Source organism: Vanessa atalanta, chromosome 7 (genome assembly GCF_905147765.1).
Source record: "Vanessa atalanta chromosome 7, ilVanAtal1.2, whole genome shotgun sequence".
Taxonomy (NCBI): domain Eukaryota; kingdom Metazoa; phylum Arthropoda; class Insecta; order Lepidoptera; family Nymphalidae; genus Vanessa; species Vanessa atalanta.
The window spans coordinates 10,645,656-10,670,404 of record NC_061877.1 but is presented as its reverse complement, the minus strand read 5'-3'; the positions used below and the strand labels follow the sequence as shown (position 1 = coordinate 10,670,404).

Sequence of the window (24,749 nt, the reverse complement as noted above, 5' to 3'; positions counted from 1 at the left end):
TAGTAACTATGGGTGCGGTAATCGTTGAATCTTCTAAGAAAACGCTTTCGTTTTAAAAGCCCCCTCCACAATAATTTATCATTGTTGCCTTATGTTACTTACGTATGTAACTATCAAAATCAGATTACTAAAGATTATTCATAACATAGAGTATGTATTTTTAAATTTACAAAAAGTACATTTAAATTAAAAAAAAATAAACTTATAATATGCTAAGCACTAAAAATTAATAAATACTAAAACAACATATTGGAATAATATGTAGTAATCTTCCAAAAAATCAATGTAAAACTCTAGAACCAATAGACTTTGAAGAATTCCGCTAACAACCCCCTTAGTTTATTCATCAGATAAGCTATAGTAGGTTGTACTAAATTATACAAGCAATGTTCATTTCGATAGGGCTTAAGATTAGAAAGGTTAAAGTCGACTTGATATCGACTTGATATATTTGTTTAAGTATTTTCATTTAATACATATATAAGATATATACTATTCCATCTAAGGCGGGTAGGTTAGGTTCCTACACATGTACGTCACGCTAGCATTCGAAAGCGATCCCGTGGTACGCGCCGAAGAGAGGGTACCGCACGTTTTAAGTGTGTATTCCGGTGACCTAGCGTGCACTAGACGCCCTGGGTACCGGCGAGTCTTAACAATACTTGTATATTGTAGTAGTTGTTCTGATTGAACTGTGAATGAGGCACTGTAATTACAGCACAAGGGATATAACCTCTCATATACCATGATTAATGGCGACTTAAGGTTTGCAGCATTGGTGATTTAGGTAATAGTTAACTTACGACACCAATGTCTATATCTAATGAACCACCAGAAAACCCATTTGCCCGTCAGCCTAAATATATATGTAATTAAAAAAAAACTAGTAATACTAAATAAAAAACCTGCTTCAAATTTACATAACGTGATTCTAGGTTAATACGTAAGTAAACATTTTCGACCAGACTCATTAAACTTACGCCTATAGTTGAAAGCACTCAGAAAGAACGAGAGATTATTAAGATTCCTTTAATATATTCAATCTTTACAACTCGACTCGAAAAGTCAAAAGTTAATCATTGTTATAAATTTCTTGCCATAAAGAGTGTCTGTAAATGATAATTTCCAGTTTAGAAATGTAGAATATTATAATATGTGTAAGAATAATTTGTTTAACATGTAGTAATTATATTGATAATTAATATAATAATGAGTATTATATTCTAAGTGCCGAGATGGCCCAGTGGTTAGAACGCGTGCATCTTAACCGATGATTTCGGGTTCAAACCCAGGCAGGCACCACTGAATTTTCATGTCTTTATAATTCATCTCGTGCTCGGCGGTGAAGGAAAACATCGTGAGGAAACCTGCATGTGTCTAATTTCAACGAAATTCTGCTACATGTATATTCCACCAACCCGCATTGGAGCAGCGTGGTGGAATATGCTCTTCTCCTCGAAGGGAGAAGAGGCCTTAGCCCAGCAGTAAGAAATTTACAGGCTGTTTATGTATCCTAAGTTAGTCTTAAATATTATTGAAGTTCATAAGAACCATGCTAGGAGCAGAATAATACATCGACGTCATAATTGTGTGCATTGTAGTCGTTAAATAAAAAAATATGCTAAAACATTTATTACAACGATGCTAAATAACTGGATCATTAATTATAACTTTTGATGTAATCGTACAGTTCCTTTGATTTTAGTATGCATTGTTATTTAATTACAGTTTATAAATTAACATCTAAACTGAGCTTTTACTATCTTATTTAGAAGTGGATCTACGGTGTTCACTTTGCTCGCTTGAGCGTTATAGATAAGGACCGCGCAAGCCGTGTTGTATGTGCCGTGCCGCATTGATAGAAAGAGGAGACAACGTAAAAAATATTATGAAAGATATTTTGAAAAAATATGCTGAAGGTACTCTTGGTGTTGTATTACTTTATATGCTGATGTCAATTAAAAGTAATTGGGATACCTAGTTTAGAAGTAAACAACGAATAATTACGAAAACTAAGAGTAACTTGCACATTAATTTGTATTAAAATTTTAACATTTTTTTTTAATTTCGAATCGAAGAGGAATTGCTTTATAATATGATGTAAATTACAATATATATTTTGAAAGTTTTTCGAATATGATAACCGAGGAAAAAGGTTTTAACGTAACTCAAATCAAGACACACATGCATGCATTATTAAAGATAATAGTTCTGAAATCAATAGTGCACTTCAAACTCCCAGCATTATGAATTTTTAATGACGTCATTAAGGCACATTGACATTCCGAACACATGTATTTTCCAAAGCAAATAGTATAAATAAAATAGTAGTAATGTCTACGTAAAATTCAAAGAATAGTTATTAATGTATACTATTAATTATTACAGTTCAAATTTTATAGGTATATACTGTAATACCTAGTTATGTATTAATTGTTGAAACCATCAGTTGTTATGGTATTTTAAAAGTATTTCTCTATTTTCTATAACTATTCCAAAAATTATTCCCTATATCATAGACACAGATGCATTTTCGGTCTAGGCGATAATTTAGGTCACATTATAAGATTGGTTGGCCGAGTTCCAGTTCAAAATTGTTTATTTATTTTTAATCCAGATTAATCACGATCAGAATAATAAGCAACTCCTTTATTTACAAAACAGCTAAGAAACATAAGCTTTATTTGAAAAGTTAGGACTCTTTGTGGATTTTGATGTTGTAATCTAGACAATTTTTAAAGCTTAAGATTTTGTCTGAACACGCTAATTTCATGACCTAGTCCGATTTGAAAAAATAGTTTTGCGTTGGGTAGCCTGTTTAAAAGACTATATAACACCAATTAGAAGTCAGAGAACACACATAGACGTAGTAAGGCTTAGCGCGTGTATAATTACGCGAAGCAGCCAGATTGTCACAATAACACATTCATAACTCCGATTTCTATTAAAACATTTCTTACTTGATCAGTGATCACACATATAAATTTTCAAAGTATTGTAAAGGATGAAAGATTATCCCGAGTCAGACTTTCGGTTTTTATATATAGGTATGACTTTAACATTGTAATGGATTTTGACACACAAAACATTTCATTTAAACAAAATAAGCACTATAATAAGGAACTTGTTATAACAGTGCACTCGTAATAGTTCATATCTAGAAAGGAAGTTCAAAGTTCAAGACGATATACCGCACAATAATTTCATATACATATGTTTAGTGTAATACGTAAACATAAGTATACTTACATAAATAATGCCTCGCTTTTTATAGATAAAGCCAAAAGATATCATTTAGATGTCGTCCACGTCTTCTTAAAATTACATATTTGTAATGTTAACCCATATTTTCTCAAGCGGTAATTTTACCCACATAAGAAAAACTACAATTGAATATGTAGCGGTACATAAACTTAATAAAAAAAAAGGTTTAAGTTCCTTAATAAAAAGGATATTTATATTATTAAAGTCGGTTTCAATAAAACTTAATTAAACTTCAAAACAATGTTCTCGTTTAGAAAATTCAGTAGGCATAGATGATTAGACGACATTAAAAGAACAATTCCTAGTATAATTTTAACGGTTCAGAAGTGGGATCTAATTAGGCCATAGATATATATCTAGAGACAGTGTCGCATTACAAAAAAAATCATCATCGTCATATTACAGCCACAATAACATAATATATATAAACCTACCCCTTCCATATCAATCACTCCGTTCATTAGAGAAAATTGTATAAAATCCGTTTCGTGGTTTTTGAATTTATCGCGTGTAGACGCAGTGAAAGGACTTTGTTTTGTAATGTTATGTAGTGACGATATTACTCATTTAAAAACACTCATAATATTCGAAAAGTTGTATCATCACTCCTAATGCTTAAAACTCGAAGTTACAGACTTTAATGTTTGTTTGCAAAAAATTTAGTAACTGTATGACTAAAATCCTTGTTTAAAAATATTATACAATTCCAACAATTAATAGTCTTATAAATGTTTGTGTCTGTGTGAGAGAGAGAAAGAGCGTGAGAGAGAGGGAGAAAGAGAGAGAGGAAGGAAGGAAGGAAAAAAAAAAAAAAAAGCAATTTACTTATTTGTTATTCTCCCGTTAAACTTCAATACCTACTCTATATTCCTGTTTTCCGATTTATTCAATTTAAAGTGTGATTCCTGCCAGTATCTACAATCACTGCCACATGGGCCATAACATTTTAAAATAAAAACAGTAAATATTAGATATTAGTCAATTGTTGTATTTTTTTTTTAATTTTATAATTTTATGTCCCAGTGTTACCATTAACAATATTATCGACGATCTCATTTACATTTATACAATTAATTATTTATAAGTAATCGCACAAAAAAAAATTGAACCATATCAATAAATTGCGTCGAACTGTTGAAACTAAATATATCACTTTAGATTTTGTTTTATTACTTTCAAATAAATTGCTTCTAAACATTACAAATAGTCTTTCAATAGTTACCACATGCGTTACATAATACGATGGTCTCTGAGAGCGTTATAACATGTAACAGTAAATTAATTATAGCCCCGTATGATATTATCAGACGCACTAGAAAGTTCAAGTTAGAAATCAACAAAAATATAAGAAATTACAGCCTATAAACATCTCCCTGATGAATACTCACATCTTAAAAACACTAGATTATTTAAAAAGCATGTCGTACTACAAAAGACCTTAAACAAACGAGACAACTTTTTATTTTGGTGTGTGTCAGCTGCGCTTGGAATTCGTCATACTATTTTACTAGTGTGCGTGATCTCAGTGACCAACTGTGAGACACTATTTCGACCCGTTTTCAGCTTTGACAGTCTATATAGGCATATAAATAATTAAAGTAAAAGACATAAAATATTCATAGATGAGTGACGTATCAGTCTATTTATAAACGTACAATTGTATCGCGTTATATCTTTTTTATTATTCATTTTCAATTAAACAACAGCCAGTAATATTCTAGAAACGAGTTTGACTATAAGAAAACCTTAAATACTAAAATAGCATAAACTTAGCTTACCGATACGATTTAAAAAAAATGTCAGAAATTACGATGCACATCCCTTATCTTACTTTTCAAACTTAGAATTAAGTTTGTGGTACGATTATAACAGTACAGGCGACCAAAAAAATCAAGATACTTAAGGAGTCTGGGACGATATAATTAAGGAATTCGAAATTTAAACGGAATTGATATTATTTATAAATAAACGCAATATAAAAATAGTTCTATGTAGTGTGACAGGTGGTTCGTTGGCTCGTCCGCTATAATTACTTGAAAAGCAATTTACCAATTTTGAATCAGGCATCGTTAGGCTTATTTAAATACCCAACAATTCGACTAATTGCTGACAAAATTAAGTGCATTGTATTTAAAGTACTTATAGATTTCAATAAATCGGAAAGGCAGATTAAATTCTAGAACCGAAGGAAATTAAATCATAAATACAACGCCAATGGTTCTAAATTTATGTGTGGCTATTTCTATTGTCAGCTGTGAAATTACAGCTACGCGCAATTCCAAGCGGATTAATCAGGTATATTGAACTTTGAAATGTTAGTCATAAGGTTCATATTTAATTGTCAGAAAATCTTTTCAACTCCCGGCTTGTTGTTTGGACGCGCTGAAGAGTTTATTTTAAAATAGGCCTAAAAGGATGTAGAGAATTACTAACCAATTTCGTGCTGGTTGAATCTAATTTTCCCATGCAATTTTAAAAATAAATTGCTATAAAGATTTTTATTATTGCATATCATTTTGCTTCTAGTAATTTATAGCAATTATATGTGATGTAACTAAAATATTCAAGTTTGATAATATCAATCAAATCTCAGTGGTGCCAATGAAAGGTACCGAAGGAATCCATCACAAGGAAATCTGTTTTGTCGGAAGAATTTCTGACATAATCTATTCATTACCTCGTGGATAAAAGGTGGTACAGGCTCCAATTCTCCTGGGAAGATGCATTTAACGGTTTTATGATGAACTTTATTATTTGAATTTCGAGATTATTATGTGAGATAATACTGTTATCCTTGTCGCTTGAAAATTTATCTCATTATGCAACATAAAATATAAATAGTATTATTGCAATCTACGGTGATAATTCTATAAATTTAGATATTAAACAAAAAATCTAAAGCCCAGGTTGGCTTAAATACACCTCTATTACATAGGATAAAAGTCAATACAAAATCTGATATGTATTCAAGCTTTTTGGCAATTCATTTTTTTAAACGTGTTATAATTAAATATTACTCGAGAATCATTCAAATGATTAGGTATTTACGATTAAAGAACACCAATTTTATCTATGTTTTTGCCCGTTGAAATTTTACCTGCAGGCAAAAAATAAACAAGATTTGGCGATGCCCAAACACTCGGGGGCGATGACCTTTGTAATAATCCGGTTTTCGTTATATAAATAAATAGTAACTGCAGTGTGACACTTATCTTATATGTTTCAATACAATTTTAAACGAATAAATAAATGACTTTACATTTTTGCAAAATCGACAATTCCCTCTAAGTAATTATTATGTAAAAATTAATTAAATTAACTAAACTAATTTTTTTAATATTAATAAGTAATGGAATAGTTATGAAAACAAAATTATAATTATGGCAGATGTTAAGAAATGACATGTCGAAGAGTCAAAAAGAAAACTATTTATAAGCAGGTGGACTCAAAAGCGTATCGAATTGTTTATTTAATAAAAACACAGTATGTTATGTTTTATATAATAATTTAATATGACTTCCATTATACAAAAAACGCGATTTCAATTAAACCATGTATTTCTTTAAACTCCGATATTATTATACAAATAACGCCCATGAGAAAAAGAAAGTCACGACACAGTAAAACTAAGCGCTTTAAATCGATTGATCTCATACGCGTCGTGACCTACAAAACTCGTTTGAGAAATTCGTCGATTCATGATTTTCTATGGCAACTATATTATCTAGTTTAGTATAGCGCTCACTTCGCTAATTTTTACTGACTCGGTTTTCTTTTAAGAATTTACCGTTGTGTACATCTTCGCTAATTGGTGACTATTAGTTTCGAATTGGGTTTCCAGATTTCGTTCAATTTGGGTCTAGCTGGATGTTTGAAGAAAAACGTAATTTACTAGAAGATGAGAATTGAGATCGGTTGCTTGAAACATGATGGATGTTCCGTATTAATACCGATAGAGTTGTTTATTTTAATTTAATGATGTGAGGTAAAACGTAACCCCAGAAAACTTCCGGGTTTTGGTCCCCATTAATAAAAAGTTTTAATAAATGGTTTGCCATTAAATAAGAAAGATTTTTATTTTGGAGGAGTTATCTTTAACACAATTATTTTTTTTTTATAAATATATGAGCTAATATTACTTATAAACCTAAGAATAAGACCGTTGTCGAAGAAGAAAATAATTCCAAGAATATTTTGTTCAATTCACAGATTCTTAAATTCTTGTTCCGAATATTTCACCATTTTGACGTTTCAACAGCTGTCAAACATATTCATAATCGCAAACAACACGAAACATATCGCAATAATTAAATCGACTTTAATCTTGTATGAAATAATAAGCAATTGCGAATAATAAATACTATTGCGAAGCGTGGACAATGAACCTCCTGTAGCTTTTAGTACCAATAGTCTTAAATAAAATCTACACCTAACAACTCCTACCGGTGTTTTTAAAATGATAATGTCCACTTTGTACTAAATAATCATAAATTTTCTTTAGGTAATTAACAATGTACAATTATAAGTACAACAGTAGCTTCATGCCGATTGGCTTTACCGTCAACTGAATATGGTATTTTTTTTATTTGAAAGAGTGCTTGTAAGAAACTCTTTGTATAAAATATAATTTGATTTATAATGGCCCCAAAAATTAAGAAGTTATCTATATTTATACAGTTATTTCAGACAAACTTTGTGGCGCCAATAGCGTATCACAGAATGAGTTTGTTTATCCTGCCCTGAATAATTATGTCTTAGGAAAATTTGAGTACAATGAACTGAGGGGGGTAGCCTGTGAATAATTCGTTCAGATTTTGAACGGGGAGTTGCTATGTCCTAATGTTTGACGCTTATGTAAGTTGTTTGTGTGATAGTAGTCGAAATCATTATTGATATCTAGATTTTTCCTGTTTTTTCCAGTATTAATCAAGATTCCCTAAACATGTAATAATAATATAATAACATAAAAAATATGACATTATCGAAAACATTGCAATGTTTGTTTCTTATCTTCCATATTGATGTTATTTCCAAATTTAAAATAAGCCACAAACAATGGAATATTTTTCCCTAGTTTTTAAAAACAATTCTCATCTCATCTGTATTGTATGAAGGTATTTTTTTAGAACCAGTAATAAACACATGATTTACTTGTACAATAATAAGTAAAAAATAACGTCTTTTAATGTTTTTAATACAACACTGTAAAACTATGTTCTCAAGGAAGTGATTATCTATGAATTGTTATCGTGAACAAAGATCTTTAATCCTAAACCTACCAAGAGTCTGTTTTATGTGTCTAGAATATTTAAAAAAAAATTGAAATATTTCTAAATAGTATTTACTGATTAAGACTTTCAAGCTATCTTATATTTGATTGGGAGTTGCGTGTTAATCATGGCAGTTAGCTTTTTAGCGCAGATGTCAATGCCCACCAGTATGACTTTTTTGTAGTCAAGCTAATATACATAAATATAAAATAATGACCTCATTCAATACATTATACAAATCAATTTTAGTAAAGAGTGTATCAATCGTGATCATCTCAAGGGTTTTTCAGAATGTTATAATTCAGATTATAATGGCGACGACTTAAACAGTCGGTCACTACTGAATGATATACAAAGTGATATTTTTAGAAAATATTTTTGAATGAATCAGGATGAGATCAACATTATTATGAATGTAATGAAAATAAACTTCAGATAGAATATTCTATATTGAATTGGATTTTCCGGAACATCCAAATCGTCACTTACAAATGTATAAAATATTTAAATAACGTATGCATAAATATTATCTCCTTATTACTTCGATTGTTTCATAAATTAATCAGACTTGCCATTTCTGAAACGCTGATCTAAATCAAATTTACTAATCTGACTAAATACTGAACGCTGATTGGTCACATATTACGTCATCAGTTGCTATGTCATACATTGGCCATTCAGCTTAAAGTAGATTTATTTAATGTTACTTTGATCAGTGTTTCAGAAACTGGATGGGATCTTTCTTAATGATTTATTTAAATATTAATTGGTGTTTATAAAATAAACATAAAATATTAAAATACAATGTTATTTGTGACATAATTATAAATTATACTGATTTATCGTCATTAAAATAATATAAAAATGTTCTAATATTATCATAAATCATCGTTAAAATAAACATTACTCATTATATATTTAGTAAGTATCAAAAGCCATTATATATTCTTAAACATCGTGTTGCATTTCACGAGAATGTCCGCGAACCGCAAGATTATTTGGCAGACTAATTTAAAATAGACTGAAAGAAGGTCAATAAAATTTAAATTAAGATTCAAAGGTCAAAGGGTACATTTCTTTATTTAAGGTAAATGCCCTCTTTGCATCAACTAAATCGCGAACGTTATTATTAAATGCTTTTATATTATAATTTAAAAAAACATTCAAGCCATTCTACCACTTTCAGTAAACGCCTAAAGACGTTTTAACAATTACTTATCTAATATCTCGTGTTATGTCCCTGAAAGTGTAATGATATTATTATTTATTAATATTTTTGATGAGTTTTCTAAGGCTCTTAGTTTAATTATTTATTTATTACTGTTTAAAACATAGCATGCGTTACATTGCCTCTTAGAATTTGCTTTTAAATGATTTTAGTAATACGGCTCGGCCGCCATCAATTGTAAATTTATCTAAAACAGAGTAGGAATATGTCAGTTACGTAACAATATTTTTTACAAAAATAAAGATAATAAAAAGCATTAATTATTATACATGAATTTATTATACTGTTATTCATTCGAATGTGGTAAAAACTTTATTGAACAGAATTATTACAATTGATTGTCAGAAATTTATCACCGGTTCGGAAATAAAGATCTCAAACTTGAAAAGAACGGCAGAAGAAATTCAACTATTTTCGAAATCTAACTAGGGATTAAATGATTAAATTTTAATCAAGTAATCTGTACATTTTTTTGTTAACTACATTTCAATTCGTTATTTATTATAAGAAACGAAATATGTTTTTTTTTATTTTCAGTACTAATAATTTATTTATGTTTTCTGATTACGTATTAGAAACGAAAGTTACCAATCCAGTCATTTAAAAACGTTTATGTGTTACTATAATATAAAAGTACATTTATATTACCCTATATTATATTATATTACCTATATTATATTACCCGTGGAGTGCTGGGCTTAGAATAGCACTCCCCCATCTCTTCCCGTGGGTGTCGTAAGAGGCGACTAAGGGACGGGGAAAAGGGGGGATGGGCAGCAGCGTCTCCCCCGTAAACAACTTACCCCTACTGCGCTCGCCAACACGCCTGCCCAGCGTGGCGAGTATGGGCAAATCCTCTTACATGGTAGATGCGCATAAAAAAAGGCCCCCAGTTACCGGCAAGCCCGCTTGGCCCGACCAAGGTAGCGGTCGCGGTATCGGCAGGGCAGGGGGTGCAAAGAATCACCGGTTCATGGCAGGCTACCACAAAAGACGACTACATATGGCAACGTATAATGGACGCTCGATAAGGCTGGACCATCACCTCGCCGAATTAGAAGTAGAGTTAAGTCATATAAACTGGCATATACTGGGGTTATCTGAAGTCCGAAGACAGGGGGAGGACACGATAACTCTAGAGTCCGGTAACTTACTCTACTTCCGCGAAGGTGATAAACTCTCCCAGGGTGGTGTCGGTTTTCTGGTCAAAAAGGATCTCATTAGCAGCATTGTAGAAATCAGTAGTGTGTCGAACCGGGTAGCATACCTTGTCCTAAAACTTTCCGACAGGTTCTCCCTGAAGGTCGTACAGGTATATGCGCCAACTTCGGCATACTCTGATGATGTGGTAGAAGCGATGTACGAGGACATCGCAAAGGCCCTCAACAACACCCCGAAGGCCCACTGCAATGTTGTTATGGGAGACTTTAATGCTAAAGTGGGAGTACAAGATATAGGTGAATCGAAAGTCGGACCTTACGGCTTGGGCTGCAGAAATCACAGGGGGCAAATGCTGGTAAACTTTCTCGAAGCGCAGGGGCTCTTTTTGATGAATTCTTTCTTTGAAAAGAAGCCCCAGAGGAAGAAGACCTGGCGAAGCCCCGATAACGTGACAAGGAACGAGATAGACTTTATCATTTCGAATAAAAGGCACATATTTAGAGATGTCTCAGTGATCAACAGGTTTAATACCGGTAGTGATCACCGCTTGGTTAGAGGCACTCTAGATATCGACTTCAAAGCCGAAAGATCGCGAATGATGAGGTCTACTCTCCGACCTACCATGCTCCAGGCTGCTCAAGGCTCCGAAAAGTTCCAAATGGAGCTTCAAAATCAATTCACCGCGTTGGAAACCGTAAGCAGTATTGATAAGAAAACCGACACGCTGGTCAAAATACTGCAAAACACATCCCGCAAGTGTTTTCCGCCACAGAAAAGAGACAGCGCACCAAAACTCTCTGCTGAGACACTCGAGCTCATGAGGAAACGACGAGAACTACCATCGTTTTTGTCAGATAAGGCCTTAAACCGAACAATAAAAACGCTGACGCGGCGCGATCTCAGATGCTCCAATACCCGCGCCATCAAGGCTGCGATTGAGCAAAATCGGGGATTGAAAGTGTTCGCTCGCAAGTTTGGGAGGCCGCGTCTGACGAAACTTAAAACTGAAAATGGTAAGGTCGTTACCTCAAGGCCTGAGATCGTCGGAGAAGTAGAGAGGTTTTATGGGCAGTTGTTCTCTTCAAGATCGGATAAACCTGTGGGAATCAGTATTGATGACCAGCGCGCCCCTCTTACGCGCCATTATTCCGAGGAGCTCCCGGTCGTTGACCAAGGCGAGATTAGGGCGGCTCTAGAACAGCTTAAAAACAACAAAGCTCCGGGAGATGACGGAATCACAACAGAGTTGCTTAAGGCAGGCGGGACTCCGGTCCTGAAAGAGCTAGCAAGCCTCTTTAATTCCGTCATCCAACATGGCAAGACCCCGGAAACGTGGAGCGGGAGTGAGGTGGTACTGTTCTTCAAAAAAGGTGATAAAACCCTCTTGAAAAACTACAGACCAATCTCCCTCCTGAGTCACGTGTATAAGCTGTTCTCAAGAGTCGTCACGAACCGTCTCGCCAGACGACTTGACGAGTTCTAGCCCCCAGAGCAAGCCGGCTTTCGATCAGGCTACAGCACCGTAGACCACATCCATACTGTTCGGCAGATTGTGCAGAAGACCGAAGAGTACAATCAGCCGCTGTGTATGGCTTTTGTGGATTACGAGAAAGCCTTTGATTCCATCGAAACCTGGGCAGTGCTCGACTCATTGCAGAGATGTCATATCGATTGGAGATATATCGAGGTATTGAGGTGTCTGTACAACGCCGCTACAATGACTGTCCACATCCAGGACTGTAAGACGAAGGCGATCCAACTGCGCAGAGGGGTGAGACAGGGGGATGTAATATCCCCGAAACTGTTCACCAACGCGTTGGAAGACGTCTTCAAGACGCTGGATTGGACTGGATGTGGAGTCAATGTAAACGGCGAGTGCATCTCACACCTTCGATTTGCCGACGATATCGTCATCATAGCAGAGTCGCTGGAACAGCTAACCGAAATGCTGCGTAGCCTAAGCGATTCTTCCCGGCGTGTCGGTCTCGGTATGAACTTGGACAAGACCAAGGTCATGTTCAATAGGCATGTCGTGCCGGGGCCGATATACGTCGAAGGGAAACCTCTCGAAGTTGTCAGTGAATATACCTACCTAGGACAGGTCATTCAAGTCGGTAGGAACAACTTCGAGAAGGAAGCCGATCGAAGAATTCGCTTGGGATGGGCAGCATTTGGCAACCTTCGTCAAGTCCTCACGTCGTCTATACCGCAATGTTTGAAGACGAAAGTCTTCAACCAATGCGTCTTACCTGCCATGACATACGGTGCCGAAACGTGGACACTGACTGCGGGACTAGTCCACAAATTCAAAGTCGCTCAGCGGGCTATGGAGCGAGCTATGCTCGGAGTATCTTTGAAGGATAAGATCAGAAATGAGATTATCCGGAAAAGAACCGGAGTCACCGACATAGCTTGCAAAATTAGCAGGCTGAAGTGGCAGTGGGCTGGTCACGTATGTCGTAGGACCGATGGCCGTTGGAGCAGACGAGTCCTAGAGTGGAGACCGCGAATCGGCAAACGCAGCGTAGGGCGCCCTCCAGCCAGGTGGACCGATGACCTCATGAAGGTGGCGGGGACCGACTGGATGCGGAAGGCGGAGGACCGGGAGCTTTGGCGCACCTTGGGAGAGGCCTATGTTCAGCAGTGGACAACGATTGGCTTTTGATTGATTGATTGACATTTATATTAGTGGTTAGTAAAAACGTAAAACATAATAGTCACTACTATATTTACCGAAAGTTTTCCATATATCTGACCCGGTTAAAGTATTATACATGCATATTTTTATTAATGAGAACATAGCGCCAATTTAATTAAAAATGCTAACGAAATTGAATCGAGATCGTTTACGATATTCACGAGGGAGTGATTAGAGTGTAGTTATTAATTAACTAATGATTTATAAAGACCTTATCAGTTATTAATGGTAGCCTTATCAATAGGTAGGTGATACTAAAACCTTCACCATTTTTCATAATAAAATGGGCTTTTGTCAATTGACATCTATAATTTACATTTAAATTTTACGAGCATGTAACCTAAAGATTTCATTACAAAAATACTCAAAATATACAATTTTTTTCACGAATACGGATCCAACCACGTGGTGACGTGAAATAAAGCTAGCTAAAGGAGTCAATAGAGTTTCACGATTGTAGATAAACTAAAATATTAAAAAAATAATCGACAATACAAATTGTTGTTCAATATTTCATTAAATTTTAATTTAATTGATTAATAAACTTTATACGGTAGTAATATTTTTATTTATAAAATATATTTTTTCTCAAAATTCAAAAACATAGTACGAAAAAATTAGATCACGTGTTAAAAAAGGTTTGCGAATATTATTATACAGCCAGATGCAGTTTTCAATTTTTCATTAAAATATTTTAATTCAAATATTTTATCTTTGCCATAATTTTTAATATATTTAAATATTTTGTAAATAGAAAACAAATAATACAAACGTACATTTGATTATTTTTTGTAGTTGGTTTTTTTTACGACAAAAGACAATTTTATTTCAAGAATTAATGATGTAATCCCCTTGAGTCAATTAAAACTTAACGTAGTTCATAACCAAGTGAATATAGACATGGTTATATTCCCAATTACATTTATTTTATAAATTTTGTTTAATTTAAGCTGTAAGTAGCGTCTAAATATTAATTAACATTGTTGGCGATATTCCATATCAAATTCATGATACTTCCAAAAATAATTACAACTAGAGCGTATTAGCGTTACGGGTAGATTACAAATTCATTTTGAATTTGAAAATAATAAGCAACGAAATATGACTGAAACATTTAAGTGGAAACAGAAATTATTTATAAATAAAAAATAACGAAGAGTTGAAATTACTTCTTGTTATTTCTTAAGTATATTTGATGATGAAAAATGTATAAAACCAAGAATAATATTTGAGCGTTCGAAAATTAATTAGAATTGAGATAATTTTTCTTTCCTAAATGGAATGGAGTGCAATTGGATTTATTAAATAAATAATCATTTTTAAATAAATTTAATTAATGATTACTTCTATTGGCTGATTCAATATGTATAATATATTACATAATCAATAACAAGATGTTATATATTAAATAGTAATAATTCAAGCTCTGTAAATTATCAGTAAGTTATTGTGCGTTTAAAAGAAAAAATATATTTTTTGCGCGTTGCGTGAATGAGTAATTGATATAAATCAGAGTTAAATAGGAATAAAAGCGGCATTAAAAACTTAATATTTTACTTTGTTTTTTTTTTATATCTCAAACGAAAACTTTACGTTTTTAAATGTAATAACATTTCTAACGTTTTTTAAGATGGAAGAAAGATTATAATATCGATAAAAAAATGTTTAGGACTCTATGACTCTATATAAATTTTATAAATTATTGCTCGAATAATATTTTTTTCCTACACACATATTATTGATATATTAAAGACTCATTCATTGATTTTAAACAGAAAATTATAACTTGTAACATAATAAATATAATTCTGCTACTATGATAGGCTCCAGGGAATCTCTGGCGGAAATAAGCTTTTAATTATATCATATCATTCTATCACAATTATATAAGTACAAATATATTTTTAACATAAATAATGTATAAATCTATATTTAATTTTAAAATAAAATCTTCAAGTAATTCACCTAAATTATTAGAGTTTTCAACGTGTCTTAATTTCAATCTACCAATGATCAAAATCGTTATATATATCGAATGACAAAAACTATAGAAAATGACATGAAATTACCAAAACATACAGTAATAAACCGCCACGCATACGACTTTCCAGACATAAGCTAGTGATAAATAAATATATGTAAGAAAAGCCCTCAGAGTCACTATACACACTTTTCATATGTTTTCCTAAATAGCCTTATTAACACTTCACAAGATGACGTTCAAAGAAAACTAGTAGGAAATGGTGATTCACTTTTATTAATAGGTCATTTCTGAAAAAAGAAATACTTCTCTAATTATGAACAATATATTAAAGCCAGACTTACAGGATGAATACTTTTCATCTACATATAGAAACAATCTCTGAGTATCATCGGGTTCATAATAGGAATATTCATGTCTCGCTTTTAATTATGTTTATAGTATAATAGGCAGATTTTCGGATTAGACGAACTGAGTTAGTAATCAACAAATAATTAAAACTAATAATAAATTCATATTTTAAAATAACATATCCGATACACATGTGAAAATAAAATGATTAAAAAACAACGGTTAATCCGATAACAATTTCTCACACAACAAACGAGTTTAACGCACTTAATTCAAACATGCTTTCTAATACACGTGAGCGCTCACCAGACCGGTTGTCCCTTCATGCCTGCCTGCAGATCCAGCAAACCTCGCAAGTGCATCACCCCCTTAACACACACTCAAATATTCGCCGTCACCGGTCATCTTTATCACAAACACGATATCTGTCCAAGAAACACCAGTTCGATACGTCTTGCCCACGCAGCGACTAACGTACGACTGCCGAGGCCCGAGTTGCTGACACAAACTACGTACAACGTAATCCGCTACGAGAGAGCGCCCTAAATCAAAATCCTTTGTTTGAATTTAGTCTCTATTCCATACTACAATGGGATGATTTTTGTTAATTATAGGAAGGTGTTTATATCAGTTCGAAGCGCTGATAGTAAAACTAGATGCGGACGAAAGTAAGTAGGCGCATTTCCTCGTGGATGCTGCAGGTTCGTATTTACGATCGCGTTGCGGTGACTGTCGCATCTGGCGTATAAATTATTATAAGAATTGTAGTACACTTCTATTATTTTTTTTATTTTGTGGAAAAATGCTTTAAACCGTTTTTTTTAGTCAATATACATTCATGCGTATTTTCCTTCTACATAGAAATTTCAGACGGTTTAGTTGACAGCAAAATAAAATTCTGCTGACATATACATGGTAATGACGCGGAATACGATTTGTCAGTATCTCAGACGTTCAATAAGATATTTTCTGGCTGAAATATTTGAACGAAAAATATTAACAGAACATTTCAAATGTATAAAGTCGTATTTGTCAAGACATTTAGTGTAGTTTTAATATATATATAGGGTATATAGGGTATCAACACAAACAAAACACACACAAACAAAGATATAAATAATTTTCTGAATTGCCGGTTCTTGTTTCGTGTCATAATATAATAACGCTGTCCTTATTCTAAATAGGACAACGGAGCGGATCTTTTGTTTGTGTAGTAGAGTTTTGTATTTGGAATTTTGTAACACTTTGTATTTAGTCCCGAAAATACCCTAATATGGCACGTGGGTACGCATGAGTCTAGGATTCCAGGCCTAATGGGGATCCCAAGACAATTAAGCCCATTGATACTTTTTTTTTAAACGGTGTGTGCGAAAGCGACTCTACACAGAGCCTTAGATATTACCCATATCGAAAAACTATTTAATCTCATGATAATATGTTCAAATAAGAATTATTTACTTTTCAATATTGATCAATCTTTATATAAGATATGTAAAATCAAAGTTTTCAGAATTGTATTTGTACGGGACAGATATAGAGACACAAATTCGAAGATAACTAGGTTTACTAAAGTCTTACTATAAGAAATTATTACTTGATGGTAGGGCTTCGTGCAACCCCGTCTGGGTAGGTACCACGCACTCATAAGATATTCTACCGACAAACAGCAGTATTATTACTACTAATGTTGTGTTCCGGTTTGAAGGGTGAGTGAGCCAGTGTAACTACAGGCACAGGGGACGTAACATCTTAGTTCCAAAGGTTGGTGGTGCATTGGTGATTGGAGGTATGGTTAATATATATATATATTATGGGCAGTTCCGAGTCGGAAGATGCACAGTGTCCTCAACTTCGGGTCCTCAGAAAGCAGGAAAGCCTTAGACCCGCACTTTCTCAACGATATCGTGTAATTGCCTTCTTGTTGTACCAACAGAGCGACTGAATAGAGGGTGCTACTGGATTGGTGCGCATTTGTGCATTATTATATCTCCTGTGCATCAATTATATATACCTATATGTGCATATATTAGTGCCATAATGTTATCACTTACCAAGTGCTGCTACATGAGGAAAAAACATTTAAACATTATAAAGTACAAAATCTTTCCATTAAAGATCTCATCTTATTCCGCGATCTGATATTACATAAACACCATATTTCCCAGTAAATTGGTTACGGTAAGCGTCTGGGCGTGCGTTCATTGAAACATCATTTATTTACATAAAACGTATTGGGAGGATATTTCTATAATAGAATAGTAATTGGAATGAGCTTAAACATAGATCATCCCGTCTTCGTACAACAACAACGACTTAAACGGCCTGTAAATTTCCCATTGCTGGGCTAATGCCTCGTCTCCCTTTGAGGAGAAGGTTTGGAGCCTATTCCGCCACACTGCTTTAAAGTGGGTTAGTGGATACACATGTGGCAGAATTTTGTTTAAATTAGACACATGCAGGTTTCCTTACGATGTTTTCCTTCATCGCCGAGAACGAGATGAATTAGAAACACAAACTAAGCACGTGAAACGTGAAACAACGTCAGTCGTGCGTCGTGCTGGGTTTGAACCCGCATTCATCGATTAATAGGCACGCGTTCTAACCACTCGGCCATCTCAGTTCTAGACACGACGACTGTCGTCTTCGTACTCTGCAGGCATATTAAGTGTCAATAATACGAATTCGGAAAAGGTTTTATGTATAAATAGAAGTTCTTCGCTGTTTCACTTCTCTTTAAATTCAGACTATTGAAAAGCGTGAACTTCATATTCTTGTTTCCTATAAAATTTAATACTAATCTTTTAAATTTATTCCTTTTTAAGTAACAGTTATTGTGTTTGTCCTTTATTATGTTTTAGATAACTTAACCTATTATGTCCAGGATAGGCTGGTTTTACGTAGAAACTATTTCTTGTTATAGGGTGTGTATTAAAGGTTATCAAGTCCCTTAGGCCTTTATACACGAAGATAATATTCCTATTAAAAAATAAACATAAATCACCCTACAAATCGATTTACTAATTATTAATGTTATTTAATAATGTTAGTAGACACTAATTATTTCGATTATAATACGAGTATAAACTGATAAATTATGAATTATTAAATTCTTATTGGGTAGTTTTTTTCTGTGGTAATGTCTGTAATGTGTGGACGCTGGTCAGTTACGATCAGTTGGTCTATATGCTCGTCCTCCTACCCATATAATAAAAAAGGTATAGATGCATACAATATCAAAGTATTAATAATATTTATAAATTAGAAAATGTTCTATAATAATAATAATTAATAATAAACAAACATTAAAAGCTAATTTATAAAGGCAAGTCTAAGTAAAAGAAAGTCGTCTGACGACCAACAATTCGTAATGTACCGGTTATTGTACTACTAGCTTTTGAATGCGTATACTATCTTAGGATCTTATTAATATTAATGTGTATAATTTATATCGCTTCTTAATTAACACTATTTAAGATGACTTCCCTCATTCACGTGGCATATTTGTCTGTCTGCCTTATTACATAAGTTAAAAAAGGATTATCGAAGGCGGAATGTGAACAATCAAACGTTTTTAATAAGACTTATTCTCGCAGCTGTCTATCTGTCAAACAACTGAATTGAATTTGATGAAATTTGTTATGCTTGAACCTCAAAGAATTGATACCTGAAAGGCTACATTTTATATCAAAAATCTCACGACCGACCCCGCCGCGGGCTACAACTAGTATCTCATAAATTGACCAGAGAATAATTTGTTAAGCTGTTCTATAACAACGAAACTCACTCGTACTATATTTAATACTGACTTACGGTGACACGCTATTTTGACGTGTATCCTTTATTTGTTATAAAATTGAACGCATGTCACTTTCTTATAATTCCTGATCGTGTTCCACGGAGCGCTCTACTGGTAGTATGTCAGCACAGCTCATAAACAAAAAAAAAACACTGTTAGAAATATTAACTACTCCTTAGACTGTACAGACTGTACTGTATAGATAAGACAGATCCCCTACCATAGATAAACATGTTATATATAGGTACATGTGCCTACATTACTTTGTGACAGAGCTTTTTCCTTTGTTTGGATAAGGACCACCCAGTCATCAGATATTCTACCTCCAAACGTCAATAGTTGTATTTGAAATGGCTCCCAAGGTTGGTAGCGTGTTGGCGATGTTGGGAATAGTTAACATTTCGTACAACGGCAATACTTAGGCCGGTGGTGACTACTTACCATCAGGTGGCACACTACACGTCTAGCTATCCACGTGTTCATTAATTATATAGTTCGTGTTGTACGGTATTTGTTTAGTTTGTTTAATTAAAACGATCTTGTATAAAAAATGATTTCTGTTAAAATAAAAACCAATAAAAAATATTTCCATTTCATTATGTTTCAATGTTGATATCGAAGTTCTATTAATAAAACAAACAAAATAATTAATTTGAGGACAGGCGTCCTAAACAATCATTTTTAATCTACATCTAAACATGCCCAAGATAGAGGCCAGTTGTTTACACTTTGTCCGTAAGATGGCTTGGGAGTTGGGTTACATCATAGTGTTCGTTTCCATTGATTAAAAATACGCCGGGTTGAAATCACTATCGTTTTCTTAAAATTATGAAAACTTCTAATGAAATTTTGTTATTCAAGGTTTGTTTGTACTGTCAAAATAAACAAACACGATATGTTAATGTTGCCTGTTGTTACAGATTATTTTGTTCGCTTACTTAGACAAAATTATAACCTATAATGTTAATAATTTCATACAGGTCTACAATAGACCCGATCGAAACCAATCCACAATTATAGATCGTTAAAAAATGATGACTTTCTGGTTGATAATATATATCCTCGAAATTCGTATAATCGAGATATTTTGATATCAAATCCATGAAATTCAATGAAATGAAGTTCAACGAGCGGCCATGTTGACGTTTATGGGTGCATTCAGAAATTGCGTTACAAATAATAAATTTGTGCAAGGAGTACCTACGTAGTACATTTATATTTGTTTAGTTTTTATTATTTTACCCGAATATTGTTCATCTATGTAGATAACTACATAGAAGAAAAATATATAATATAATAATAATTGGTTTAATTTGCGCTAATCACTTTCAAGTCAATGTGATTACTAATTTACCATACTTAGATACATTTAATTGGCGATAGAGCCTTGTGCAATCCCGCCTAAAAAATCATAGTGTTATCCATTTAATTACGTAATATATGTATATTGTTTTGAAAATGGAATCTAGAAAACATTCCATTTTCAATGTCACTCTATAGATCTACATGAACACAATGAAATCTCGTGAACCACGTGTCTAAAAACAATGCTATTATAAATATAGTATCATTTCAAAAACATAATTGTAGAATACAAATCTGACTATAGTGTTTTTTAAACTATATTCCGTAAAATCTCTTTTTTGAGAAAACTATTACAAGAGTAATGAAATCAGAATCGAAGAATTTGTATAAAAGTGTGACAGTAAAATCATAAACGAACTTTTATCATTACAAAAATTATTTTTTTAAATGAATTCTATAAATCAGCATATGATGACTTTTCTCTGTTTTTTTTTTATGAACTAATGATTGCGTTGCATTTAGTGTAATTTCAATTTCGACTTCATTTCGATTGTTATCATTTCTCTTTTTAATGAAATATTACGCGTACTAAAAAATAGGATTCATGGTAAATGATCACCGTTCACAGACATTGGTGCCGTAAAAAATATTAACCTCTCTTTACATCACCATTGCGCCCTCAACCTTCGGAGTTAACCCCTCAAACCGAAACACAAGTAAGAATTGCTGTTTGCCGGTAGAATATCCGATCAGTGGGTACCTACAGATAGGCTTACACAAGACTCACACCAAGTCAAGTGTATTACACATTGTAAAGTTTTTCTCTCAACTTACGATTTGAATAATATTTTATTATTGATAATTAATTTGTTACTAACGTTATTATTCGTCGCGAAGGCTAAATTATTCAGTCTATATTACTGTAGTATATAAAACATCTAATAGAAATCCAAGTTTATCTTAGATAATGAAACCGCTTCTCCGTAAAACCTCGTCAAAGTAAAATTAAATATTGATACTGTTTCGTAAAATTAGTTCATGAATAATTAAAAGGTACTATTTCGTACCTAACGACACTTAAGTTTTTGAATGTTTTGATAATAATTGATTGTAATGACGTTATTGTTCCATAAAGAAATTGGCCGTCATTATTAACTATTGATTTTGTTAGGAAGTTCGAAACTTATGACAGGTTTAGTTTTGATTTCATTTCATTGTGAAATCCAAGTAAATCATCTACATTTGGCGCTAAAACGGAGAATCCTCTTTTATCAACATCAAATGTATACTACATTAGTTCAGTTAGAATGTTTACGTTTTTTTTTTTATACAGCCGTAGTACCGTTCTCTAACCGGCCAGTAACGTTTTTCCGCTCTCTAAAATTAATTCTTTATTAATTCCTAACAGTTTAGTAAATACTTTTCATTTACGGTTGAAGCTCTTGAAAATGAAACTATAACTATATTTAAACGATTTTTTATATGCAGCCATTGTCCTGTAATCACTGGGACGAAAATCGACTTACAATTAATATTTAAGATACTTTTAATATTTGATTTTAATGAAATCAAAGTAACGTTTGAGTAATACAATCGATTTTAAATAACTGATTTAATTAATGATTCTAACATTTCCTGTTCACTTACCTGATAATAATTAAGGACTTTTGGGTAGTTGTGCGATGACTGAGTTCTCATAATTCAATCACTTCCAAGTGTGCTCAGCTTTATTTAAAATTGAAACGGAACTTACCTGAAACAAAATTATCACACATTATTAAATGATACACGAACTTCGGTTACAAGAATATTTTACTTATAAATATAACAAAGGTACTAGCTGTTCCCAGCGACTATAACACACGTCTTTCCGTAATTATAAATCGCATTTTTTTTTACTTATAGCAATATTATATCAAAAGCGAACGCAAAACCCCGGTAGTGTGTTTAATTAACAATTTGTTGACGCATCAATAATTAAATTGACGCGAAGTGACTTTTGACGTATTAACAAAACGATGCATCATTTCGTACTACCGAAAATTTATTTGTATTCGCTTTTGGTTTTGTATTCGCTTTTGTTGCTTCACTATAGTGTTCCGTGCGCTACATTTGGCTTTTGTTTTGTAATCTGAGTTGTTAAATTTCATAAAAATCAAAAAGTAACATATTACATGTACATGTCTTCTATAATTATTTTGATTGACAAATAGGAGTAACCGCTTAGTTGTGCTGGTTTTTCTCTGTCGAATCGACATACAGGTGGTAGCATTTATAATAAGTAATTAAATTAAATGACAATTCAGAACCTACTTGAATAAAAAATGTCTAAACTTTGAGTCAAGATGCGCGATGAACATTTGTATCATATACAATTATTTAACAAAATAAAGCTTTGATTAACTTCAAAGTTTATTTTCTCCTTTAAAGAGCATTTTTTTTTTAATGTAACAGCAATTAAATGAATGTAACCTTATTTTTAGTATATATATTTAATTTTTCTCTTTATGTGATTATCAATAGTAACTGTTATGGTTAATAGTTTTATATAAAATTCGTCCTTAAGAGGATGTTCAGTCTCCTCTAAAAAGAAGTGCGTTTTTTTTTAATTCATAGTTTATCATAAATATTATCAAAATAAAGGTAAAGGTATAATTACAATTTTGGGAGGTCAAAATAGTCATCTAAGGTATGAAAATGTCGAGGAGCCTTTAGTGTCGTCACTCTGTTCAAGCTGGTTATGATTTACCGCCTTCAGCTCCTCACACTAACATTCGTTAAACGAATCGTTAATTCTGCGCAAAACAAATACCCAACTAAGTAATTTATCGATATTAAAATTCTGTCCATCGAGTGTAGATAAGTATTTTCCAATATGAGTTTTTTTTTTTTCTATACTTACTTATTGGTGGTTAAAGTGAATAAAAAAGAACTGTGCTAACCCGACGAAACAAACCCAGTTTTTTTGTATTGTATTAAAAATACATTGTATTGAACAATTATTATTAATAATATATTAATTACTTTCTCACCGCTGCGGGTTTTGTCTGTTAGTACACTTCATGTATCAAGATTATTTCAGTCAACTACAAAGTTAATCTATTCATGTTATAATCTTATAAACTTTGAATAATAGATCCATCGAATACACTTAAGATTTAAATAGAATCTATCCTCGAAGATTTTGTGTTGTTATAGCGTACGAGTTGAACGACCTCGGCTGCCATGCGGTGGTCTTATCTATAATTATATATACAGGATTTTATGATCGTGACGCAATATAGGAAAATCGTTATCAAAATTAAGGTAACTTATCGTACCAATTAATCCCAGCAACATATTATAATTAAAAAAAATGTTAAATTTAATTATTATAGCTTAGATGTAGAATTTTTATACTACAGATAATATAAGCAGTATTGGAAATAAGAAAACACGCTTATCCTTTTAAAAGTTTTTTTTTCAGCATGACACAGAATAAATTTATGTTGGCATATGTATATGTATACTTGCGGTTATATGTGTTTAAAAATAAATAAACACGTATAAATACACTAAAGAAAATTGCAATAAAATGAAAACAAAACTATTAAAATATTAATAATATGTACATTTAGATAATAACGTAAAATGGTGAATTTACTTAGTCGCGAAGAGAACTTATCTCCAAGTTCTCACAGATAATTGATTTCCTA

General features: G+C 32.7%; 1 protein-coding gene across 2 annotated transcripts in view; it reads right to left on the bottom strand.

The window, feature by feature from the left end:
* Positions 1–24,749, bottom strand: part of LOC125065154 — a 96,121-nt gene that overhangs the window by 49,936 nt on the left and 21,436 nt on the right. The window contains exon 1 of one of the 2 annotated variants that reach the window (XM_047672625.1): positions 16,260–16,439. The exons of the other annotated variant lie outside the window; for it this stretch is intronic. Within the exon in view, the coding sequence (XP_047528581.1) occupies positions 16,260–16,315 (56 nt within the window). The 5' untranslated portion in view covers positions 16,316–16,439. Of the gene's footprint in view, positions 1–16,259; positions 16,440–24,749 lie in introns of those variants that run through there. 2 annotated transcript variants of the gene reach the window in all.